At 40.9% G+C, this 27,112-nt stretch overlaps 2 protein-coding genes across 3 annotated transcripts in view; one reads left to right on the top strand and one right to left on the bottom strand.

Moving 5' to 3' along the window:
• Positions 1-13,879, top strand: part of LOC141756652 (tyrosine-protein phosphatase non-receptor type 14-like) — a 45,488-nt gene extending 31,609 nt beyond the window's left edge. For both annotated transcript variants that reach the window (XM_074616552.1, XM_074616553.1), the window contains 9 exons: positions 207-285; positions 1,931-2,400; positions 2,491-3,810; positions 5,268-5,408; positions 6,482-6,700; positions 9,200-9,328; positions 9,533-9,767; positions 10,427-10,590; positions 11,951-13,879. In XM_074616552.1, the coding sequence (XP_074472653.1) occupies positions 207-285; positions 1,931-2,400; positions 2,491-3,810; positions 5,268-5,408; positions 6,482-6,700; positions 9,200-9,328; positions 9,533-9,767; positions 10,427-10,590; positions 11,951-12,079 (2,886 nt within the window). In that variant the 3' untranslated portion in view covers positions 12,080-13,879. The remainder of the gene's footprint in view (positions 1-206; positions 286-1,930; positions 2,401-2,490; positions 3,811-5,267; positions 5,409-6,481; positions 6,701-9,199; positions 9,329-9,532; positions 9,768-10,426; positions 10,591-11,950) is intronic.
• Positions 13,880-14,247: 368 nt separating this feature from the next.
• On the bottom strand, positions 14,248-25,224 carry LOC141756653 (N-lysine methyltransferase SMYD2-like). The gene is made up of 12 exons (XM_074616554.1): positions 24,844-25,224; positions 22,165-22,228; positions 21,253-21,363; positions 21,107-21,167; positions 19,317-19,441; positions 19,118-19,185; positions 17,501-17,603; positions 16,608-16,718; positions 16,342-16,462; positions 15,496-15,670; positions 14,969-15,077; positions 14,248-14,653 (listed from the first exon to the last, which is right to left on the bottom strand). The coding sequence occupies exons 1-12, from the start codon at positions 25,011-25,013 to the stop codon at positions 14,573-14,575; spliced, it is 1,299 nt and encodes a 432-aa protein (XP_074472655.1). The 5' UTR covers positions 25,014-25,224; the 3' UTR covers positions 14,248-14,572.
• Positions 25,225-27,112: the final 1,888 nt, after the last annotated feature.

The raw sequence follows: 27,112 nt of genomic DNA, 5'->3' as shown, positions 1-27,112 counted from the left end.
CTGGAGAACCGCAGGCATTGGCGGTTGACAACTCCGCGGCCCTGGCGTAGATCTGAGTCGGTCACAGTCACCTGTCGTGCTAGGAAAGATTGCAATGTGACATTTTACGGTTTATTTAGAGGCAAATCATGATATAAGCATACTTTAATGGAGTATAAAAATGAATTGCTTCTTCTTAATTGCATTAAATGTGTTTCTTCATTCAGCCGCGGCCCCAGTCCTGTAACTTCCAGACAATGCATTCCCAGTATGGCGAGCATTACCAGGACACACAGAGCTCTCAAGGTACGTGTAAAACACACACAGACAAACACATTTAGAGTGATTTCAACCCCTCCAGCTCACTGCTGTGACCGCAGTGTGATTTAAGATCTCAGCCTCCCGGATGATAACTGAAGCATTTGAATGGAGCTAATTGTGTCTTTCCCGTCAGGCGTGTGACTCACAGCCCCATTTGTATTTTAACAATCTCCCAGCCAATTAGAGCCCAACGTTTGGGGTGCAGAGCAGTGACCTCATTTTGTTCCTCGCTCTTTCATTGACTTGTTCACACACTCAGTCGGCCTTATAATCCGAAGAGCTTCACTGATGTCGGCTTGACAGTAAAACGGAGTGGAAAAACATTCTGGGTGTGCTACTATGCGTGGGTGTGAGATCATTCTGTAGTGTGCGACCTCAGGCATCACACTCCGTTTGTGTGGACAGAGATTATGTACGTCTGCCTGCTTGTGGGCTTGAGATAGTTTCACACGAGAGAATGCTCTGTTTGTTGAGTAAGGAGGAATGACATGCATACCACTGTCTCCTTCATTATGGTGGGAAGAAAATATTCCAAATCTATGCTAAGTTGGTTAACTACTGGGAGGACATTTTCAGAATCGTTTCAAATGTGGTCTGTGCTTCCGTGCAACCAGACCAAAACAATGATCATTTTTGCCACATCAGAAACACCTTGAGGGTGCCGCAGATACTGTTCATTGCTTATTTCCTTAAATCAAAACACCAGAACCACCTTCAGTACACTCAACTTTGAAAGAATAACGTTTGCTCTAACGGTCTTTTAGGAAAATTTGGTCCCCATTTTTCCTGATTTAATTTAATTTGTGTACCTTTCTTTTGATTTTCTGTTTGTTTTGTTAGCTTGATCACTTTTCTAACTAAGAGTTATTGTGGGTTCATCATGTTCTATATTCTGTTATACTTGCTTTATGTTATGGAAAATTGAACAATACAACTCTACCAACTGTTTGAACGCTTGGTAGAGATGTATAAAAATTAGGGCTGTCAATCGATTAAAATATTTAATTGCGATTAATCACTTGATTGTCAGAAATTATTCGCACTTTTTTTTATCTGTTCAAAATGTACTTTAAAAGGGAGATTTGTCAAGTATTTAACTCTTATCAACATGGGAGTGGGAAAATATGCTTGCTTTATGCAAATGTATGTATTTATTTATTATTGGAAATCAATTAACAACACAAAACAATGACAAATATTGTCCAGAAATCCTCACAGGTACTGCATTTAGCATAAGAATATACTCAAATCATAACATGGCAAACTGAAGCCCAACAAGCAACAACAGCTGTCAGTGTGTCAGTCTGCTGACTTGACTAAACTGCATGTGATTATCATAAAGTGGGCATGTCTGTAAAGCGGAGACTCGTACCCATAGAACCCATTTTTATTCACATATCTTGAAGTTGACAGTTTTTCCTCGCCAAAATTTAGCGCAAGTTTGGAGCGTTATTTAGCTATTTATTTTATGATGCCAGTATCTCCACTCTAGCTTTAAAACTCAGCCCACTAAAACCTAAAAATCGCAAGTTGCTTTAATGCGTTAAAGAAATTAGTGGCGTTAACGTTGACAACCCTAATAAAGATACATACTTTTTCATTCTCTCTTCGTCCCTCTTTTGATCTTTAGACAGTATCTTCCATGACGACCCCTACTACAAGTCAGAGACCAGTCTGGACCGCTGCCCGGCGGACTTCCCCTACCGTAACGGTACCGTACCCAATGGGAGCATGTACAGCAGCCCCAGCCTGAGCTCCCTCAATCATTCCCAGAATTTCGTCCCGCCCTCGCCCATGTCCTCCAACCTCAGCATCCCTGGCAGCGAGCTCATGCGCCCTGACTACATCCCCAGCCACCGCCACAGCGCCATCATTGCTCCGTCCTACCGGCCCACACCTGAGTACGACGCTGTCATGCGGCAGAAGCGCCGCATGCTCCCCGCTCACCATGACCTCCACAGCCAATCGCTGCGCAGTCTGAACATCAGTAATGCGTGTGCTTACCGCCAGCCCGAGGCTCTGGTGTACAGCCAGCCAGAGATGAGGGAGAGGGGCCCTTATCATGGCCTGGGGCCCAGCCCGGGTCCTTACGCACCACAGGTAGAGGTGGACGCTCTGAGTTTGATTTTGTTATATGTATTGCTCTTGTCTACATCTCACACTGTTTTTCTATCAATGTTGGCCTTGCAGATCAGCTACAGTAAGCCAGTATCCCATGGCCCTCATCAGGGAGGACCAGCCAGCAGCCAGGGCCCCTGTCATTCACCCTGCGTTAATGGAGGTGGAGGCGGGGGTGGAGGTGTAGGAAGCTCCATCTCTCACACTGTCAGCACTCCTGAGCTGGCGAATACCAAACAACAGGGGAACAATGCGGGAAGCTATGCAGCTACGGCGAACATGCTGAGAAACCACATGTCGCGCCCTCCTCCACCTTACCCTTCCAGCTCCTTCCGCCCGGCCACCAGCACGCCAGACCTGGCGAGCCACCGTCACCGCTGCATGGGGGGCAGCAGTCCAGAGCTGGTGACCCGCATGGTGCAGCTGTCGGTCAAGACGTTCCAGCCGGACAGCTCGGCCGTGGTGCACCAGTCCCTGCAGGAGGTCAGTGAACCGTTAACTGCAGCCGCTAAGCACCGCTCCACCCTGGGCAAGAGACACAGCATGGAGGTGATCAGCAGCATGAGAGGAGGTGGAGGTGGAGGGATGGAGGGCCTTGTGATGAAGGGCATGAACGCTCCCCTTCATCGGAGGAATACTCTCAGAGAACATGTGATGCCCCCTCAGCCTCAGTCCATTCCTCAGCCCCAGCCCCCTCAGCAGCAAACCCAGCCCCCACCTCAGCCTCCACCTCCACCTCAGCAGCCACAGGAGTTGCCCATGCAGATGCCTGCCCAGAAAGCCCCTGAGGCTTCTGTAACACCACCTGGAGCAGTGGCTTACCAGCATCAAAAGACTCTTTCCAATGCTACCATGCTCATACACAGTAGTGAGAGTGAAGAGGAGGAGGAGGAAGAGGAGAGACCTGAGTTGGATGTTCAGATCCCAGGTCTCAATGAGGACATCAGCATTAGCGCTCAGCTCCAAGCTGCTTTGGCCAAACTGCCCAACAAACCCCCTCCAGAGTACCCGGGTCCTCCCAGACCTCCGAGCAATGCTCAAATCCGCACCCACAATCACACTCACCACCATAACCACAATCAAGGACCACAGAGTAACCAGGGACCAATGGACCCAAGCCAAGCCCAGGGCAGAGCGCACAAAGCTGGGCAGAGCCCAGGTGGCGCCGGGCCTGGAGGTGGTGGTGGTTGTGGTGGTGGTGCAGGTGCTGGTGGGACACTGACCCGAGGGGACCAGGGTGGGGTGAATGGGGCGGTTTTAGGTCCATCCATTTCAGAACCAGACCTCACCAGTGTGAAGGAGAGGGTGAGGAAAGAGCCGGTCAAAGAGAGGCCGGTGTCGGAGATGTTCTCCTTAGAAGACAGCATAGTGGAGAGGGAAATCGCTCAGAGGGTAAGACAATCATTCAGTAACTCGGTTTCTTGACACCTTTTATTTTATGCTAGTGCCAACATATATTTAATAATATGTGCTATTTATCAGTGCTGAAATGGTAAGTTGATTAATTAATTAGTTAATTGACAGAAAATTATTCGACAGCAATAAAAACGGCAAACATCGGGGCTTCCAACCTTTTAAGATGTGATTTCAGATTCGCTGCTTTTCTCTGTATTATATGTTTGATTTAATATTTTGCAATCTATAATGAATATGTTTGGGTATTGGAGTGAATTTGAAGATGTCTGTTTGGGCTCAGAGACGTTGTGGTGGGCATTTTTCACTATTCTTTTTATACACTAAACAATTTATCCGATTTATATTAAAGTAATTAAGTAATTCAAATAAGTAAAATAATCAACAGGTTGATAAAATCCATGCTGCACATCATCCTGTACCGGACAAAAAAACACCCACCACATTGGCACAGTTCTAAATGTTTCAGTCTGTTGTTTGCTAGTTAGTTTCATATCTCCTGATTAGCAGTAATCCGGGGTTCAGCCCCTGAAAGGGTAGCACTAGGCTCTGAGTCTCCCCGGGCAGCTTAAACCCTTATAAACCCCTCAGATTATTCTCTGGGTTGGGTGTTCTTGTGTTGGTCGGCTCTCTAAAACACAAACATTTGACACAGCACCAGAGTCCAGGTATAAGTTAATCGCCTCACTTAGTTGCGATAAACCTCTCTGTTAAAGAGGGACCTGATGTGGCCCGGATGTTTATAGCGCAAATCAATGACATTCCCAAATATTTTGCTTCAATCCAAAGCGATTATCCCTCAGCTGCTTTATCTCATACCTAGAGGGACACCCCTGGTGACCCCCAAGCTGTTGTTTTGACTGTCCCACAGGGAATGAAGGAGGTGGAGCTGTCCTGGAGGTTTAATAGCATCAGAGATTAGGAGAGGTAATCCTTAGGAGGAAGGAGGGACCGTACAATGTGGGTCAGAGTTTGGCTAGAGAGGAAAAAAAGGACATGGTGACAGAGGGAGCGTGTGTTCTGTAAAGAAAAGGAGGCCAAAATAGGTAGGTGGGGAAAAAAACAAAGGACTGAAAGAATGAAAAATATGTGAGGGAAGACAAAACAAGGATGAAAGGAGTTGAGGGGGGAAGTGAGCTGGATAAGAAGTTTACTTTTAATAGGCTTTGCATTCAGGGCTTGTTAGTTCACACCTTTGGACAGAAGACAAGTGGATTGGTACAGCCAGGTTTGCCCTACAAACAGGACACACATACACACACACACACACACACACACTCACACACACACTCATATGCACGTCAAATTCTCTCCACCCACTTCGACACACTCACATGTGCGCGCTCGCCGATATTTGAGGCCAGCACAGGTCAGTCAGTCTTGCAATGCTGCCGGTGACTGTGACCATGACACCGGGGTTTTCCTCTCTCTTGAAGACGCTGGAAAGACAGAAGATGTCCGTGGACTCCATGAAGAGGCCGCTGATGATGGCCGCCCTCAACGGCCTCTACGTGGCCCGGATGCCGGTCCCCGAGAGTCCTGCGGAAGAAGGCGCCAAGGCTGCAACAGACGAACGGGTAAGATGTTTATATATGTAGAGTTGCTTGAGTTTTTATGATTTCATGTCTTTAACAGTGTGTCAGGAAGTATTTTGAAAGATCTAGCAAATGTCCTTTTTGTTTGTTTTTCAGTTAGATAGTATGTATAATATGTGCAATTGATTAATAAAGGAAACAATGATCGACATTTTTCACCATTTTCTGACATTTTATAGATCAAACAACTAATCGATTAATCGAGAATGAAAATGTTCGTCAGTTGCATCCCTAAATTAAAGGTTTAATCTTGTCATTTTATGGTACTGTAGATAAAAAACAAGCTCTTTAGAGCTAATTTTTTACTCACTATTGCTCAAAAGGTACGTAACCAAATTTTCAAATCAATTTTAGACTGAAAATATAATTATACAACTGCTGCTTTTCTGGATTAAGAGCAGCGATAAAGGAGGCTTGGTTGAAGATTATCAAACAGTCTCTGATTATCACACTATTTCATGCATCCCGTCTCCCAAATACTGTCTGTTGGCTCCCTTTTTTGAGTATGGAGGTGTGAAACGCAGCCTTTGTCCCGTCTGTTGCTAAGCTAACGGGGGCAAGCCCTAAGTGGGCTGTGGAACGCGTGGCATGGTGGTGCTTATCGCCTCTAGGCCCGTTGGTATGTTAAGAATTTGACCCGAGAGAGAGAGAGAGCGAGCCACACAGAAAGAGTGATAGAAAGAGAGAGAGAGATAGAGAGAGATGCTGCCCTCTCAAAAATGACTGGCCTGATAAACATGTAGCTCCATCAGGATGAATACCACCACTGCATAGTCTGCTCTTTTACAGCTGTGTTGATGCATTATACATGCTTCGAGTTCTTTGATGTTGAAGTCAGTATTCAGCTGCGAGTGGTGACGAGGGTTTAGAAATGTGGACGTATATTATAATGAGATTTCTGGATTCTTCTGGTCTGAATAGTCTCTTCGATATGGTGGAATGTAAACGAATAAAAGCCCCTTGGGAACTGAAAGAGAAACCTCTGAATGATGTGAATGACTAACACCCCCCTCCTCCTCCTCTCTCTTTCTTTCTTTTTCTCTTCGTCTCTCCAGTGCAAGACCTTGGAGTTGAAGCTGGAAGAGGAGCGGGTCTTCACTGAGTATGAGCAGGTGCCCAAGAAGAGGGCAGACTGTGCTCTCACCACAGCAACTCTGCCCGAAAACACAGAGCGCAACCGTTTCCGTGACGTCGTTCCGTATGAAGAGAATCGGGTCGAGCTTGTGCCGAACAAGGAGAACAACACGGGCTACATCAACGCCTCGCATATCAAGGTGTGCTCGAGGGGTCAAGGGTAAAATGTCAACAAGTGTAAACAGGAATTTAAGGGATGATTATAGCACCTACCTCTCTGTAAACCAGACTTTTATCTAATTCATGCGTTAAATCATGAAAGGTGGGAGGTCGTTTTGTATATGTTATTTCGTTTTATGAACACCATGTATCTCCAAAATGTCAACTTTTCATGAGCCAAGAAAAAATGTCTTTGTGACTATACATTTTTCAGGAAATTCTGTGGGTTTTTAAATGGTTTATTTATCTTAAGTAGCTAAATCCATAAAAGAACACTTAATCGTCCAGTTTACTTGAAAAATTTAAGATTACCAAAATTAGAGATACATGGTTTTCATTGGACAGCAGCAATAAACATATATTAACGTTGACATTCAAATGTAATACAAATGTACCTGAATTTCCAGAAAATCGTCAAAACAAATGCAAATTAGGGGCTGGGCAATATGGAGAAAATCAAATATCACAATATTTTTGACCGAATACCTCAATGACGATGTTTTAGGGTTGACCATTGGTGCCACAAAATATTTACACAACGATATTTTTGATAAATAATCATCGGTAATGTGGATATAATGACTGAGTAAAAGCAAATAATAGAACAGAACAGTCTGGTAAGTTCAGAAAATTACATCACTTTACTGTAAAGCAGCCTTTAAAACCAGGAAAAGACAACACTTAGGCTGCGTTCTCTTTAGATCAGGCATTGCAGCGGTTCTCTGCAGGGTTGTGCAGAGGTCGGGGCGAGTCACTTTAATGGCCCATTTACTGCGACGATTAACGTCTTTTGTTCCCTTATGGCTGGGTTGTACAGCTCTGGATAACCGGTTACGTGATTGGCCACTGCAGCGTGACGTCGGGTTGCATTTTTCCAAAAGTTGATTCTGATTCAACTTTTCCGCTGCAGGCCACAGCTCAAATGCACTACCCCCATTCAAAATGAATGGGATAACCTGCGTTTTTGCCGCACCATCTGATCGTGAATGCAGCCTTATGCTATGATATCCAAAGTCTAAGACAATATCTAGTCTCATATCATAATATCGATATAAATTATATGTATTTCCCAGCCCTAATGCAAATTGATGCACGTTTCCATCAACTGCTGTTACTATAAACAGTTCTCGCTAATTCTCCAGTCGGATGCAGTTATACCATTGCAGAGATGATGTAATTAAACCAGCAGCAGTCAAACCTCAAACGGTGGAAAAACAACGTAGATGGCATTAATGTTTGTTTAATAATGAACGTTACAGTTTCCTCCACACAGATCTTTTCGGCTGCTGCAATTTTTCGTCTCTTCAGTGGACGTTTATATCACATGCTTCGTGTGTATCATGATTTATTCACAAAGAGCTGTTTCCATTGCACTTTGTCACATTTTACTTTTGATTCACCATCTTTTCCTCCTCAGCATAGCGTAAAAGTAGTTTTGTTAAAATATCAGTGTCAAAAAAAAATCTAAAATGTGCATAAAAACAAGTGCAACTACAGATAGATCATCTGTCAGTTTTCAGTGTGAACCAATAAAGAGGGAAAGGATGACATTAGCTGGTAAACCAGTCCATTTAACTGATAGAGTATTTCACAAAGTGTTTCATAAGATTCCAATTTATGTGTTTGGCTCGACTTAATCAGTCTCTTAAAAATGCTTTGCAACACCCACATCATACACCATAAATTAAAACGCAGAGCATAAACTCGACACATTCAGCTCTCGGCTCGTCTTTGTTGTGGTCATTCCTAAGCAGCGAATGGCTCGGAGGAACGGATGAAAGGCAGCTGTTGAAGCCTGTTTGGGCCTTTAAGCTCACAGAGCTCGTGGAATTCCCAAAGAATGTGGTCCAAACTCCAAACCCTCTTAAGTCAACCTGAGCTGCTCTCACTGGCCCTCTATTCATGCTTAGTTGCAAACAGTGTGTGCGCACAACAAGCTTGTGTGCATGCATGAGTTTGCATTTCACCAAAGCAGCGCCGAATCGCTGCCTATCACGGTGTAACCCTCTTACTTCCCCCCCCGTCATTTAAGGTAGCTGCCACAGAACAAAAGGCCTTGTTTATTCCCCATCCATCTCTAAATACAGTGTTTACAGTCACGAGGTGGGCCTGAGGAATTAGCTGGGACATGCTCATTATGTAAGGTCTATGTGGTTGTATTGAAGATGGGGAGTTTTTCAGTGCGGTGTGTGGCCTTGTGATTATTAATGAGGGAAAGCAAAAGAAAGCTAAAGAAGAGGGGTCGAAATGAGAGAAAAGACTCAAACTGTGCATATAGATTGTGTTTATACTGCCCTCCGGTGGTGGATGAGGTTAATGTCAATGTGTGTAAATAAGCGGTTAACATTTCATATATTATAAATATAAATTCTGAGTTTTTATTTAATTGAAATGTGCTCGCAAATGAGTTTGTTTACCCAGCGCTGCAGTCACTGTAATCTCCATGTGCACTAATTGATTCTTTATGTGTGTTTTCCCAGGTGATGATCAGAGGGGAGGAGTGGCACTACATTGCCACCCAGGGCCCGCTAGCGAACACCTGTGCCGACTTCTGGCAGATGGTCTGGGAGCAGGGGGTCAACGTCATCGCCATGGTTACTGCTGAGGAGGTACACACACACATATATGCACACACATGGCACAAGCAGATGTGGATATTTTTCAGCGGCTGACAGCTGGCGTCTGTCTCTATGTGTGAGAAATAGGATGACGGTGAGAGTGTGTGTGTTACTGTGTCTTTATGTTTCAGTGCTCATCATCTCATTTCCCCTCATCCCCTTCTTTTTTCCATCTTCACCCTCTCTTCCATCCAGGAGGGCGGCAGGTCCAAGAGTCACCGCTACTGGCCCAAACTGGGCTCCAAACACAACTCGGCCACTCACGGCAAGTTCAAGGTGACCACCAAATTCCGCACCGACTCCGGCTGCTACGCCACCACGGGGTTAAAGGTCAAACACCTGCTCTCTGGCCAGGAGAGGACGGTCTGGCACCTGCAGTACACTGACTGGCCTGAGCAGGGCTGTCCCGAATATGTCCAGGGGTTCCTCTGTGAGTGTCATCGTTATCCATCATCAGTTTGTGTGAATTTCAAGACATGACAGGAAGTGATGAAACAATGTACCTTCATTATTTAATGTGTCATTAAAGGGATAGTTTAACAGTAGCCCAGAACGGACAAACCAAACACGGTTAACTTTACCTGCTTGGGCTGGAATCCATAACGTTACTCGCTACCATCGCTGCCGCTCTCTCTCTCTCTTGCTTCACCACTCACTTCCCGCGTACTACACTCTCTATGTACTGGCTCTGCTCCAAATGGCTCTTGAGAGGGCTATTCGTGTTTTTGCATCGGGCACTGTAGCTCTCCAACACGCTTGGACCACGGGAGAGGCCTCAGTTGGTTGTAATCTCCTCACTTCACTACTAGATACTGCTAGATCCTACACACTGGACCTTTAAGCTAAGCTAAGCTAACCTAACCTTCTCCTGGCTCTAGCTTCATATTTCCCAGACAGATGTGAGAAAGGTATTGATATTCTTATCTAACTCTCGGCAAGTTAGTGTGTAAATACCATTCCTTTTAAAGAAGCCTGAAAAGATGTTATTATAGAACAAGTGAGCAACAAAATCAGTTCGACGAATTCTCTCTTCAGCCTGGCAGACACAATGCCCACATCTTACCTTTGTCTCCTTCTTTTTTCCTGCAGCTTACCTGGAGGAGATCCAGTCTGTAAGGAGACACACCAACTCCATGCTGGACACCTCAAAGAGCCTCAATCCACCTGTGGTGGTTCACTGTAGTGCCGGCGTGGGTCGCACCGGAGTGGTCATCCTCACTGAGCTCATGATCAGCTGCCTGGAGCACAACGAGGTGGGTGGACGGTGGACTTACAGGGCTGCAAAGAGGCTGATAAGTGTTAGTCAATTTTAGGATCACAGCTTTTCTTTGACAAGATATATGTCTCATATAAGTGTGCGAGATATGTTCCAAGTGTCAATCAATCTTGATCATCTTGATTGACACTTGAGGCTCCCTGAAAGCCTTAACAGCAACATTTTTGGGGTCTCTCGAAAAATATTTGTCACTTGCAATTTAAAAGCTTACTATGTCATTGACTGTCCCAGAGTTGGCTAGATGGCTAAATTTCATCAGCCAGTCCCTGGACAGGAAAATCCACAAAAGAGTTATGTCATCAAATGTTCAAATTCAGGCAACGGTACAGAGAATAGAAACATTACATCATACTAAACTAAAATCACTTTACATTTGAAAACATAGCAGTGTGCAGTGTTGTGGTGTTTCTTCTTATAATGGCATTGAATACCTGGTTGATTTTGGTAAGGCGTTCTTCCATGGGTGGCTCTGTTGTAAATGGTGTTGTAAATGTGTTGTTTAGAAAACCTACTTTTACCACTAAAGCAGGGGATTTTTTTTCTGTTTCGACATCATTGTTAAAAATCTTGGTTAAAAATACAGACTCGGTACGCATCAAGTCGGCGAAATATGTAAAAAGAGAAAGCAAAGTTCATTACTTGCTAACTTCTAAAAAGCTGAATCAGAATATCAACAAAAACATAGTGGAGACACCCGGAGCTAACGCTGGTGCCTCTGCAGCGACTAGCACATGCACTGGCAGCTCCTCTCCTGCCCAGTCACTCCTCACAAACAGGTCAAGTTGAGGCTGAGAGCTCCTCTCATGGAGACGGAGGTGATGCAGCGACAGGTTTGGCAGCGAAGCGGGTGGGGAAATGGAAAGACTGCAGAGATTGATTGTATCCATTAAATCTTGTATATTGGGTATTGAGTCTGTGTAAGACTTCAGCATAACACTGGAGCACTAGGTAGGGAGGACCCCCAGATTGCCACCGGGTATTTGCACACTGTATTGCATGTATCTTATGAACTGATACACAGCTTATTTTTGGGGATGAAAAGCATACACAGGTCTTTTATTTTGTAAATCAAGATGTTGCCTATGAGGATGCTGACCGTGTGACTTTGAAGAAGAGTTGTTTAAAAGATACACCGCATTTGCAAAACATTCTATACTTTCTCATCCAAGTATGCAGACCAGGTAACTCCAGGTATGATCCCTTTTGATTATTTCACTGGGTGAATCCTCTGTAGTGAGACAATGCAAAGGATTGTCTCTCACTTTCTTCCTTTTCTCTTTTTATGTCTTGTTTTTCAATCACCATATGTCGTCTGTCTCTTTTTCCCTCCCCTTCAGCCCGTGGAGGTTCCCACCATGTTGTCCGGGCTGAGGCAGCAGAGGATGCTGATGGTGCAGACCATTTCCCAGTACAAGTTTGTCTACCAGGTCCTCATCCAGTTTCTCAAGAACTCCCGCCTCATCTGAGCCCCGGGATTCGGACCCTTTGACCTTACATGGCACCAGATAACGACAATGGTACTTTAAATTAGCTGGTTGGAAGCAGATACACAGATTCATGTTGAGTTTTCTATTTGGCAGTTTTATGGAAATTCTGGCAGATTTTCATACACACTCACCTCAAGGGAGGAAAGGATTCGTGTAGGCCTGTATAGAAATTGACAACCATTTTTCTCCTAATCAGTGTATGTTCTCCCCCTGGGTTTAATTCTTGGACCTGGTCCGTCTGTGTTGAGAACGCATGTTTGTGTGTTTTCCTCATTCAGGTGTCTGTCTATGTGTTTTCTTGAGATTTCCTAACAAAGATCTTGAGAAATCTCAGTTTCAGTTGGGATAGATCGCCTGTCTGCTACATTTCTCCTTCATTATTTAGCCATTATTAGTAATGGCACTACGCTGCATGAACAGTAGGTGGCAGCAGTATTATTACTATTTTCTACACTCTGAAAGAGTTTGCCAAACAAAAGTATTCTTTGAATCACTGTTCTAAAAAATGTTCCTTTTTTATTTTTAACAGAGTATTGATTAATACAGCAAATATTTACTTCAACATTGTAACAAATGTTTTTATTTATTTCTATCAAGATTGTGGTCACCTTTCGCCATTTAAACGGAGCATCGACAAACATGTTGATCCCTGCCCTGTCGGTTTTTATTTGTCATCTTTTTAACTTCTCTTAATGTTTACTATATTTTTCAGAAAGCCTTCCTTGTCAGTGTCAAAAAGGATCGCTCCCATTTTCCGCGATACATTTCTATTAAGATCTTCCTCCACAAGTGCATTTTAACACTGAATCACAACCCCTTGTGATCAAACGTGTCCTAAAAGCATTTCAAAAGTCAGTGTTTGTCCAATGATTTGGAGGTAATTTATAAATATAATTTCACAGTTGGCAGTCAATATAGAATGTGTCCTTATACAGCAGATACTGATACTAATCATTGTGCCTTATTGAAACATGAAACAAGGAGAAGCTGACAGCCTTATCATTGTTTTAGGGTTCTGGATGGGTTTGGTAAACTAAACCTTTTACCTCCAAAGATTAAATCTTTAAATCGGTATTTAATAGTTTTTGTTTTTTCTTATAAGAATAACTTTTTTTAACATTTCAAATTATTTACCAAGCTCTTGGGTTAGGAATTGGCCGTAGGAGAATACTGATATCTTGGTTTATTTTTGAAGGATAATAGTGTAAAAGTGACACAACTGACTTTGCCATTAGTATAAATCTGATCCAAACCTAATGGATTACTATGTTGCCATGTTCCTGTTTATAAACTTTAGAATTTCCTTCTTTTTTATTTTTCTGAATCGTGATGCAAAGCCAGCCGTGTCCAAAGTAACTTTGTACATAATGGGCATGTGAGAAAAAAAGATTTCTACAAATGTTTTATATAGTTCCTTCTTTTGACTTGGTACTCTAAAAAATACCGCAACATAATAAACTATGCATGCATTTTTATATTTCAATGTATATATTCTCAAGTAAGTATAAGCTTTATGCTCTCTTGACATATAAGTGTTTTGTTGCACTTCTGTTCTCTTTGTGACAGTATTTCCTCACACGGCATTCCACTGTTTGTTTATATTTAAGTTTTCCCCTTCATTTTTTTTTTTGGCAAAAACTCCCAAATACCTTTCAAAGTATGTGTACATATGTTTTGTATATGCGTTTTCAGTGTATCAAGTCTTTTGTTTTTCTCTCCCCAGACATGTATGAAGCTGTCGTACTTGCTTATTATGCAATAAAGCCTTATTTTCTTTAAGACTGTGGCCCCAAATTAATTTATTTTGGTATTTTTTTTTAATAATTTTCTTTAGCTGGTAATTATGTGCATTAGAGCTGCAAAGATTAATCGATTAATTATCAAATATTAAATTAATCGGCAACCATTTTTATAATTGATTCATCGGTTTGAGTAATTGTTTAAGAAAAAAAAGTCAAAATTCTCTGATTGCAGCTTCTTAAATGTGAATATTTTTGGATTTCTTTACTCCTTTATGACAGTAAACTGAATATCTTTTGAGTTGTGGACAAAACAAGGAATTTGAGGACGTCATCTTGAGCTTTGGGAAACACCGATCAACAATTTTCACCCCTTTCTGAAATTCTTCACGAGCCAACACAAGCATGAAATCATCAACAACTTGGAAAAACCTTTTAAAAAAAGCACTGTTCACAATGTCAGATTTTCACATTTGCCCATAACTGAACATTAAATGCATGCTTGGTACAAAAGTATCCTGCATTCAACAAACTTGCAAACTGATGTAAAAAGTCCAATACCCCAAAAATGTTTTTAATGCATAAAACTTTGCATAAAAACATGAATGCTCTTTATCTTTGCTTCAGTACCAAAAAGACTAGAAAGAGCCTTCAGTTCTGTGAAGCTCCGAGGCAAAGGAGTGTATGCAGTCCGTACGGGTCAGCCGTGTTACATCATTTCTTTACTTTCTCGTCATTTTCGTACCATCTCTTTGCGCAACTCTGTCAAGTAGAAGTGATCCTTCCCATGTGCCACCTCCATTATGGCCATTGCCTGTGTACAAACAAACAAATAAAATTTTACAGCATGCAAAGACGTACATAATTTCTAGGTCTGGTATATCGAACCTCACTACCTTTTTGATTCCAACTGAAAAGTGTCTTCAGCATTTACAGCATACAGCAGTATTGAAAACGGTCAAGTTCTAAAAGCTATCATCCAATGCTTGTTTATAGTTACCAAAACTTAATATTGTGAGATTTCAAATGATATCCAGTATTTACTGTTGTTCAATTGGTAAAAAAGTGCCTTATAGCTGCTGTATTTGAGTATGAAAGTGTGATGTAAAAAGTCAGCACGTCAAGTTACCTTCTTGAGAGCGTTGACACCCACTGTAAGTCTGCCTAAGCCCATGTACAGTCTGCCCAACTTCAGGTACATGGAGGACACATTCAGAGAGTAGGGTGGATACAGCTTGCTGCATTGGAAAGAGAGCATACAGACTGATTACACTTAAACAGCTAAATCATTGCTTTCAAGACATGAACATAAGCAAAATGTCCAAGGTAGTATATTGCTTTGATATCACAAGACTCCTAATTTCCTTTTCTAAAATCCCATTTTCTTCCTGTTCTGCTCACTGTAATCAAGTAGATTGATTGATATTTTTGATTTGATTTACTTTTGACACAAATTTGCAGTTTTTCAGAAATTGATGGACTCGTAAGCAGATGCAGATCCTGACTTTTAGTTCCAGGTATGTGCAAATTCCAAAAAAAACAATCCCCACAATGCAATCTATATGCAGCTGTTACTTAGTTACATGTCGTCACAGTGAAAGGGGCGCTGTGACATGGTCTGCTGCCGTATTTTCAGGGTTCACTGTTTCTCGTCACCTGTAATGTTTGATGATCTTCTCGCCGTATCTGATAGCTCCGTTTGGATCTTCCAAGTAGAGACAAACACCCATGGCCTGGTACATCATGTGGAGCATGTAGACATTGGCGTCATCAAAGACGGCTCCCATCTCCTCCAGGCTCTGTTCACACATCTCCAGCAACTCACTGGCGGGTGCCATGGAGTCAAGGACTGCATCAACACAAGCTGAGTTTCAAAGGTGCTACAGTGAAAACAAAGGCAACACTGCTGACAGAGCTAACAGTGTCGACCTGGGGGGCAACCGGAGGGTGGTTGCTACGCTTCTGTGACAGCGTTCGGACGACGGATGTTACAAACTGAAAGTGAATGCATCTGCTCCGTACGGAGTCTCAGCACAGAGTAGCAGGAGTCAGATTTCACACACGGGACGAGAGAGTGGACAGACGAGACGATGGAGGAGATTTTGGTGTCAAAGCGAAAAGCAAAAGTGCCTTTTGGACAATATTTCGGATTTAAACCCAATGCTATAAGGGAACCATAACGTTAATGAGGCAATCGCCGTGTGGAGGACGTAGTGTTCACGAACATGCACTAAAAGCGCATGCATCCGGCCCGGCTATGTCAACAAAGGATGGAGAAGATCTGATTACAACACACACACACAGGGAGAGAGACTTCATTCTCTGCTCAGGTAGACATTACTCCTCTATATCTTTACATAGATGTTATGTTAGACATTGTTGTTTGCTGCTATATTAATGATCTGGATATCTTATAGAGCACCTTTAAGAGAAACGTCAAAGGGCCTCTAATGATGAATTGTACAAACAGAGACGCTGTTATTTAGTGACATTAAAGGATATTCTTTATGTGTTTGGAGGCCCGGAACTCTCCGATGGCTTTCTTGGCGTAGCGCACCATGTTGCTGATGACCTCTGGCTCTATGGGGTCACTCTGCTTGCGTACTTTCAACTTTGCCTTGTCCTGGAGGTGAAGACGGAATACTGAGCAGGAAAGTCAACCAAACTGTGAAGTTTTGTTTCTAAATTTTACACATGAATTACAATGGCAGTTGTATGATTGTATGATTTTGTGTTTTTTCCCCTCAGCCTTTCTTTCGGTGTCGTACCTTGGACTTGGTTTTACATTCCTTGCATTCACAGGTGAAATAATAAGACTCTCTCAGCCTGTTGTTGCGATCGTCTGTTGGATAGAGGACATCTATGTAGCTGATGAGCACCTAGAGGTGGAAATAACACATCCTAAATACAGGTAATGCACACTCTCATTTTTAAACATTTTGCATCGTTTGAATGTCTCGATTCGCTGCCAGATAGATTCTAAACTGCAACTGAAAATAACCCCGCTGGCCTCTTTAATCAGCAGCTGCATCCCCCCTTTAAACCACACACACACACAATGTTGTCTTGACACACTGACAAGTAAACTGTCATTGACCCGGTACTGTACACCAGCAGCAGTGACGCTCAGGCCAAAGTCTTCCTTTTTACCTTTTAATCACACAGTCAAGTGTCCAAGGCTTTTCCATTTTTAAGCTACTGTCTCATCCATAATATACTTTAATCCAAAACTATCAACCTATCAAGTTTGTTTCAAGATTTAAAGGAATAATTTGGCATCTTGAGAAAGAAATATGTTATGAGAAGATAGAGACCGCTCTCAGATGGTGTCTATCTTCTCATCCAGCTGTTGGCACGAAAGTGAATAAGCGCATTGCCAAAATGTTGAACTATTCCTTTAAAACTCAAGGTGGCAGAAAACACAATCAAAAAGCAATGCCTGGCTAACACATCATTCAAATTTGATCAATTCCTATATATTACTGGAAAATGAAAAGGAAGTATTGTCATTTTAAACATAAAACATTTACTGTACTTTACTAGTTTAAAAGTAATTTAGTGAATTGAATCGAGCTCACAGACAGACACACGTTTCACACATGGCTCTCTTCTTCACACACCAACCCATCCCCCTCTAATGGCAGCTGTCCCCTTTCCTCACCTCGTCCCCAGGCTTCATGTTCTGCACCGCTCGAACCTCCGCCGACGTCCCGTTATATGTGACTATGACGCTGGCGAGACAGCTGTGGTTTATCAGTGCCACACTGTGGAGAGATAGACAGAAACAGATACAATGGATGAAGTAGTAGGAGCAGTGAGAAAAGTGCCAACTCATTATTATTAATGACATTACAGTGACATAACTTTATTTTAAGTGGTATTAACACTACGCTACAACTGCACTTACAGAGAGGTCTTGAGTGTCCCTGAAATATATTAGCGACCTTGCTGTTATGACAGGCTGGAAATAGCTTAAAAAAGAGCTGAGAGGGCAAATTCTCCTTCACACAGACAGTTTTAAAATGTAACAGCCTCAGCCACAGCAGCTGACTTTACCACCAAATGACCAACTGGAGAAGAATAGTTGTCTTGATAGGAATTGACAATCTGACCTCTTTGGATATCTGTTACATGTTGCTCTGAATACTGACCTTTGAAACAATTACTGCTAAAAGTGGCATTCATGGAGTAATATGTCTGTCCTTCTCCAGGTTTTTTTTCAAGAACAATTGGCCTCATGCAAGAACATTTTCGTATTCTTCTCTTCATTTTTTTTTGTACCGTGGGCTCGTACAAGTGTGCCACGTCAGATTCTGTAAACATGCCTAACTTCAGATAACTGTAAATGACCTGCGTAAACATGATGAATGTGTGTAAATGACCTGCGTAAACATGATGCCACCTGTGTGTAAATGAGCGTGCATTCATGAGAATTGTAAAATAGGATAACGCCCCAATGATACCATATATTGCTGCGCGCCCTGCCCCATTCATCTGTTTCTGCCAATGTATCAGTACAGTGTCTAAAGACACGCTCTCTTCCAAGAGCCTGATGCGCATCCAAAAGAAGTAAGTCAGCCATGACGCGCCTGGTTACACTTCCCGTTAACATTATTATATACAGAGACAAATTAACCTTCAATTAGTGCATAATTCAAGTCGTTTTGCAGTTTGAGATGTTCATATTGATATTGTAGTGTTCCACAATAGCATCAATGCCCAATTTAAGTTAATGATGATATCGTTAGGCTATATGAATACATTTATAATTATATTCTAATTCTAATTGCAGAGTCAAACAGGATAATGTCAACATAATTAAGATGTGTTATTTATATAGGATTTTATTTATTTATTTTTTTATATTTGTAATGAAATATTCAATCCATTAGTGGAAAAACTAGCAGATTAGTTGCAAATGACTCATAAATTGTGTTTGTACCTTAGAGAAAAATCAGAAAAAGAGAAAATTGTTGAATGCAACAAGTTCTCCTAAATCACTTATACAAGCCACTTAAGAACGCATCTGTTCGTACGAGTGGTTCTTGCATGAGGCCCAATGACTGGAGTCCAAATCAAATGACCCGTGTCCCAAAATAAAATGAAGGAACTAACACATATCCAAAGAAGCCACTGAGAGAAAAACACATTGAGAGACACAAAAGAAGCTGTGTAAGGAGGGGAGAATGTACTGTGTAATATACTGTACCTTTACATGCGTAGTTGAAACAGTACAGAATGAAAATGTGCTCGTATGCATGTGAGTTTTCCTTCTTACTCTGGGTAGACTGCAGTACCCATGTGGGACAGTTCATCGTCCTCTATAGTGAAACCATTACAGGCAACCTGTGGATGGACAAGAGAATTGTTAGTATTACAAAATGTATGCTTACTTGATAAGGACAGCAAAAAAGAGAGCAAGAATCTATAGATATTATTATCTCCAGGCATTTATACAGTATGTGTGTGTGTAGTACCTGGGAGAAGAGTGTGAGAAGGTCTTTATGGCCGGGCAACTCCAAATGTTTGGAGAAAAAACGATGCAGTCCAGCAACATCTGTCTCGTCCATCTCTCTTTTCTCATTATTCACATCCTCCACATCTGTTACAGGAAGAGGGATAGACCTTTTGATTGATTAAATGTGTACTTTTTAAACTTGTGTTTACCCAGGATAGCATGCATACTCTTTAGCATAGCTTATTTGAGACTATGATTGCCTTTAATATATGAAACACTCGTTTTTTCCACCCAGACACAGACACGCAAGATCGAAGTCACACACAAACATGGCCACACTGAGAAAACTGTTTTTAACAGCTTACATCGCCATGCTGTTCTTCACAGTATTACTAGTTACAGAGCATCATACTGCAATTAAGTAATATTTGCTAATACTAGCTGTTGCAGAACCAGAGATATCATCCTTTTTGTTCCACGCTTACTTCTTACTTGTCAAAACTTGGTGCCTACATTACCCACAATGCAACTTGACCGCCAACCGTTTGGTCAGAGATTTGGGTGTGTTGCAAGTAGCAGCTAATGTAGCCTTGAGTAACCTCAGGCAGAAATTAGGAGCCAGCTACAGGTCTTGTAAGCTCACTTCTTTCTAACTCCACACCTCAAAATTCTTTTAATTTTCAGACCACCCGATTGGACTGTTATCAGGCCATTAAATAGGCGTTATCACTTGCTATAAGAACAATAGATGTGGGTCATTAGGGGCCTACTACGCCTACTACTTTGTAAAAGTGAAAGCGAAAATTAAAAGCAACACATTCTAAACCGGTTTTAAAACTCCATGAAACGTTACGTTTTGAACACAAACAAAAAGGCTTCTTTAGGTTTAGGCAATAAAACCACTTGGTTAAGTTTAGGGAAAAACATGTTTTGGCTTAAAATAACTGTTTCAAAAGTGAAAGCGAAACTCAATGCTTGTGAACACAAAAACAACTACACATTGTTGGCGTTGCCTCCTGGGTGAAATCCCTGTTTTGTAATTACTACAACCGCAAAAGGTCGCTGTCGTGCTTTTTTATTCCTTCTTTTGGTGATCGACTATGTGAATAGATGATAAAACCTACTAGTGGGTGTAGTAGGCCCCTTTCGACCCACATCTATGATGCATATAGCGACCAATAACGCCTATTTAATGGCCTGATAACAGTGTAATCGGCTTTTCAGACTTGTAGTCTTCAGCCCAAACTGACGCTGACTCAAGTGATATCACTTGAGGCAGTTTATCAGATATCATGCAGCTCGATGTTTGAGTCAGTGGAGTTCCCCTTAAACAGATTAGACTTTGATTTCTGTGCCGCATACAACATATACGTTTATACATGCAATATTCTTTAACGTCAGGAAATATTAGCTAATACTTTTTTTATGAATTCTCCTAATACGACTAACTCGATCAAACAAGACTTTGACTTACAGACACACATGCAGTCAGCACTATGTGTGTTAGTCTAAAGTGCCCCTGCTTCCCATTGAAGTTGTTACACATGTTACGTTGTGTAATGGCCATTCGACCCACATCTATAGGATATATATAGATGTAGCCATGGGTGTTTCTCTCACTCTAATCTGAATGGGTTGTGCTTTTTTTAAGAGGGATATCTAGTGACACTTAGGACTGAAGTACAAACTCAGACTCTCTGAACACTTTATATTGAATCTGACACTTTCCAGGAGGGTTCATAAGGGTTGTTCCCAAAGAGCAATCAAAGTAAAAAATAATGCATGTGTGTTAAAGGAGCAATTACTCACGTGATTGCATCTCTTCTATGAGCAAGATCTTCTCAGAAACACATCTTTCTTTCTGCGTTTTCTGTGGAAAACAAGCACAATTAACAGAAATGACCTCAGTGAACTACAGTCCAAAATGACGTGTTGTCTTTTATTAACTGTCCAACCTTCTTGGCAAGGATCCGGGCCACTAGGCGGGATATCTCTGACGGGCACCAGTTCTCTCCGAACGCAGTCATGGCCGAGCACTCCAGCTTGTGCATGGCCCAGTCCGCTTTCTACGCACAAACACACATACATTTAACAACAGCACACAAAAGAGCAACCCTGTAGTTTGAAGCTGATTGTGAACATCTACGGTATAGAGCCAACTACGTATGTACGGTTTAGTTCCCACCACAACAAAAGGCCAAACAGTTGGCATATATGGCCCCTGAGCTACACTACCAGCTGAAGCATTAAGCAGCATGCTGGGATGTCACTCCAGACTGTGTTGACCTAATGTTACCCTCAACCCCTTTACCCCTCCACATGCAGACAGACCCCTTCATTGACTGCTCAGTCTCTCTCTCTGAATGAGTTCATCATTATCCATGGCGTTGTTATGCTCTTTACACACCAGAAAACTAAATTATAGGATGGATGAACAGAACCAGAACATATTGTCACCTAAAACACAAGAGTTCATCCTCTCTCCAGTGACTATTTTAGATCATCTCAGACTCAGCTTTGCAGGGTCAGCTCTACATTATCAGACTTAACTCAACGTTAAATAGCCAAAACTGCACTTGAACTGTTATGGACTTTAAATTTAGCCTGTTGGTTACACAGGATGCAAAGTCAGAGATCACCCAAATCATTCGGATTCATCCTCTATTTCATGTCAATCCATCCAATAGATGAGATATTGCACCCCTGATATAAATGTCAGGACCGTCCACAAGCAAATATTATCATTCCTGTTGTAAAGGAAATGCACAATAGTTTGGAGCTCTTATACGCTACAATATAGGATCCATTATCTTACACAGGAATCATTACATTACAGTCATTCTGTCCCTACTCCAAATGTTTCCTACCTGGCATTTCACATTGCAGTAGAAGGCTTTCTTGCACTTCCCACATCTTGCCAAGCCCTCTTTCCTATTTATGACAAAAAAAAACAGGGTGTTTTAGCTTATAGATAGCAAACAGCATACGATTCAAAAGTTACTCAAAGATCCTCATACTTCCTTATATAATTTACTTTCCCAGACACACAAACAAACAACACTCAAACGGCAGACATCAGAGCTCAGTGGACATCAACCTGAGATCTGCAAAGATGGCTCTGCAGATATCAGACTTCAATGTTGTGAATGAATCTGTATGTGAGTATATACTTTTATGTAGTTGCTTGAGTGTGTAAGTTTGTGCGTGGACATTTAAACATCCTGCTCCATTAGTCTGAGACAAGAAGCAGCAGTTGCTGATGGCCCGTCGTAACTGATAGCAATGAAGAGCTTTAAAACATTCTGTGGGTATTAATAGAGCTGACCTTATGACGGACCAGCTGTCTCTCCACTGCATTGAAAACTGAAGCAAAAGTCCACTCATTTAATTTTAAGGCTTGCTGTCGGTAGTCAGGCCAAGTCGAACAAGCTGAGTAATGGTGGGTGAACATGACTGGCTAAAGCTGGGAACGCACTACAGTTTCACGCTGATAACTTAACTGATACTTTAACACCAATGACTCGTGACTTCACTTGGATTTGAGCCTTTTGACTTGAAAATACTTGACACCTTCCCCAAAGCCCAAAGATTACAAAGTATGTTATTTAAAAGTGTGCGACAAATTCATTAATTTCCTGAATCGAGTAACGTTAACGCTACTCATTCCCAGCAAGTCCACACTTAATCTCCCAGATCCACTTTGTTAGAACCAATCTGACATCGGAGAACCATGAAGAACTAACGTAAAGTTACCGAGTGCCAGTTGGAAAAAATTATACCAAAGATAATTTTGTTCGTGTACAAAAACTATGCGGTGGTCACCAAAAAATGAAATCATGGGTCGACGATTACAGACGGAGACGCAAATGGCATTACAACTGGCGAAGAGCGTATTATGACTTGTTTAGAGCTTGAAAGTCAAAGTTTAGGACTTGGGACTTAACTCAGGACTTGAGTTCAAAGACTTGAGACTTACTTGACTTGCAAAACAATGAGTTAGTCCCACCTTTGATTGTCTATAACTGTATCTGCAAAAGTCCTCTAGGCTCGTGGCTCCCTTTAAAGAAATGCTGTCTTTTCTAATTTACAGCATATTGAACGGCTGCCCCCAGATCTTAAAATGTCTCCTTATTCTGCCAAGATCTCTCTGAAATGAACAAAGTCAAGGTCTATTTATGCGAGACTAAGTTCATATTTTGAGGAAAGTTAGGCTGGCTTGCTTCAGGAGGTCACAACTAGAGGTTTGGAGGTAAAGCTGAGGTCAGAGGGTTTCAGTGGATTACAATGCTTTTGAAACATCTACTTTTTATCAACAGATAGTGACAATATAAAAAATGTCACTGCACAGAATCCAAACTGTGCACATAATTAGACTTTGGCATCTTTTCCGTTTAAAGCAGACTAAAAAAATGAGTGGAAATGAATAACTGTTTACATTTTCAATTTTGTTTATCATTGTTGTGGGTCTTTGGTATGACGGAGTATTAGGGCCACATTGAGGAAAACAATAAATCTGAGATTTCGAGATTAAAGTCATAATATTACTTGAATAGAGTCAGAAGTTTACGAGAAAAAAAGTCGTAGTATTATGAGAATAAAGTCATAATATTATAAAGTAGTAATTTTACGTGTTATTTTCTTTTTTTCTCGTAAAGTTCTGACTTTATTCTTTTAATATTACGACTTTTTTCTCGTAAATTTTATGACTTTATTCTTGTAATATTACAACTTTTTTCTTGTAATATTATGACTTTATTCTTGAAATATCCAATTTTTTTTTCCTCAATGTGGCCCTAATACTTCGTCGTACATTTGCACTTGGGCCCTCACTGCATTAGACTTATATACTATATACTTAGACTATAAACTGTGTTACCTTCATCACAATGCTCAATTGTTTTGTGGCTCCAGACAGTTTTAATTTTTTTAAATTTTTTTTTCTAAAATGGCTCTTTTGATAGTAAAGGTTACTGACCCCTGGTTTAAAGGAACTTCATTAAAACAGCAGCATATCATTTAAGGATTCAAAGAGGACAAATTATAGTAGCTTCAATGTAAGTAATCATCCATAATGAACCTTATAAAACCACTGTATTATTATTAATCACAGCTACAGCTATAGAGTTGAAAGACATTATGTAATCCTAATGCTACTCAGGTATCACAAATCTTTTGCTCTCCATTCATATACTCCCACAGAGGGTCAGAAAGGGCATGTGGGACAGGATATGAACCAGACAACCAAAATAGATCCTATTGAGTGACATTTTCATGAGAAAGAGTCTGTATGGTGCTGTGTGTGTGTGTGTGTGTGTGTGTGGTGGTCAATACTCAAATCATAATCTGATTTGCAGGTACAGGGATATAGCATTTTATTAAACATATTATGCAATAATGGTGTTGCAAGGTATATGCAGCCACAGCATGCCAGGTATCATCACAAAGGTTGTGATACAGGCAAATTAAACTCTTTAAGAACTACCAATAAGACAGAAAATGAAATACTTTGTCAAAGCATGCAGGGATTAAAAAACTAACCACTTTACCTGGTGAAGCAGAACTCACAGTAGCAGCCCCTCTCCTTCACTGACAGCACGAAGGAGTGCGCCGGACTGGAGAACAGCAGCTCTCCAACTTTAAAGGGTCTGGTAACGCGGAGACCTCGCCCTTTACCCGGACTATCAAACCTCTCGAGTCCCGCGATGCTGCCTGTCATAGTGTCCTTCTGCGGGTTGGATTCCTCTGAAATGACCCTTTACTCACAAGGAGCCCGGAGTGGTCGTGTAAAGGTGGTTCCCCTCTGATGGGAGGAGGTGCGCGCCTGGCTGCGGGAGCGCGCATGCATTCAGTGACAGGTGGACCTACTTTACTACCCTGCGCAGTTCACCTCAGTAAGAATGTTTATGAAATATACCTACTATATTTTGAATTGAAATGAAGGTAAATGACAGTTTCTTTAAATGGCTCACAATACTATTACTTTTTTACGACTTTTTTATTGACATACTATACAATGACCTTTTTATGACACTTTTTCAATGACATATTATACTATGGCATTTGTTATGGCATAATAGCATGATTTTTTTATGGCACACTATACTATGAGTTTTTTTTACCTACTATACTATGAGTTTTTTCCGACATACTATACTATGACTTTTTTTCAACATACTATACTATGACTTTTTTTTTACATACTTTTCAAAAAATTGTCATGAAAAAAAGTCATAGTATAATATGTCAAAACATTTATGAAAGAAATGTATAGTATAATATGTAAAAAGAATTCATGAAAAAAATCATAGTATAGTATGTTGAAAAAAAGTCATAGTATTGTATGTCGAAAAATGTCATGAAAAAAGTCATAGAATGTCGAAAAATAATGAAAAAAAAGTCATAGTATACTGTAGTATTTCAAAACATTTCATGAAAAAGTAATAGTATAATATGTCGAAAAAAATACATATGTCAGGGTTAGGGTTAGGGTATACTGTCCAAATGTTTTATGCAAAAAAAGTGATAGTATAGTACGTCGAAAAATTTCATGAAAAAAAGTCATAGTATGGTATGTCAAAAATGTAGTGAAAAAAAAGTCAGAGATACAACTGGGGGGTTTTGCAACAGAAAAACAGAAATTGTTACAATTCAGAAAATTACACTACATATAGTATGTTATGATATATAGTATATGTATATATATATATAGCCCTATAACCCTAACCTACATAATATACAACCCTAACCTGTATAATATATAACCCTACATTATACACCTGAGGTATATAATATATAACCTTAACCCTAACCCTGAATAATAATAATATATAACCCTAACCCTAACCTATATAATATATAACCCTAATATATAACCCTAACCCCAACCCTGACCTATATAATATACAACCCTAACCCTAACCCTGACCTATATAATATATAACCCTATATAATAATAATATATAATATATAACCCTATATAATATATAACCCTAACCCTAACCTATATAATATATTACCCTAAACCTAACCTATATAATATATAACCCTAACCCTAACCCTGACATATAATAATATATAACCCTAACCCTAACCTATACAATATATAACCCTAACCCTGACATATAATAATATATAACCCTAACCCATAATGATATATTTGTTGCATCTCTCCGAAACCCTGGGAGGAGACACTCGCCTCACTCCACTCCACTGTCGGGCACCGGGCATCAATGTGAGGGTGGGGATCGAACCCTGCTCTGCTGCAGCCAGAACCGGGAACTAAGCAACCAAGCCACCAATGCCACACGCACTGAGGACTGTTCTCTTTGTATATTTGACTTCGTCATTAGAAGTTAGACCTGAAAACAGACTGTGCCACATAAGGATCGAATTCACAACCTCTAGTATTCCAACCAGATATGCCAACCAGTTATCTACCAGACTGAACTATCTCACCAGATACTATGTCTGTTATTGTATTTGACTTTTTCATTTGAAGTTGGCCCTAAAGCTCATTGTTTCACATGACATTTTTTAACATACTATGACATACTATGAATTTTTTCATGAAATTTCTCGACATGCTATACTATGACTTTTTTTTCTTGAAATTTTTCGATGTACTATATTGTGACTTTTTTTCATGAAATTTTTCGACATGCTATATTATGACTTTTTTTCATGAAATTTTTCGACATACTATATTATGACTTCTTTTCATTCAATTTTTCGACATGATATACTACGACTTTTTTTCAAGAAATTTTTCGACATGTTATATTATGACTTTTTTTCATGAGATTTTTCGACATACTA

This window comes from Sebastes fasciatus, chromosome 18 (assembly GCF_043250625.1).
Source record: "Sebastes fasciatus isolate fSebFas1 chromosome 18, fSebFas1.pri, whole genome shotgun sequence".
Classification (NCBI taxonomy): Eukaryota; Metazoa; Chordata; class Actinopteri; order Perciformes; family Sebastidae; genus Sebastes; species Sebastes fasciatus.
Note: the sequence above shows the minus strand (reverse complement) of the source record. Positions and strands in the feature narration are given on the sequence as shown.

Bases quoted from the DNA above. Each gene is read 5' to 3' on its own strand.
- LOC141756653 (XM_074616554.1), bottom strand. From the start codon at position 25,013: ATGACAGGCAGCATCGCGGGACTCGAGAGGTTTGATAGTCCGGGTAAA. The intron at 22,229-24,843 runs GTAAAGTGGTTA...TGTCATAAATAG, and splicing joins TGTGAGTTCTGCTTCACCAG to GAAAGAGGGCTTGGCAAGAT. The intron at 19,186-19,316 runs GTACTACACACA...GTCCATCCACAG, and splicing joins TTCTCACACTCTTCTCCCAG to GTTGCCTGTAATGGTTTCAC.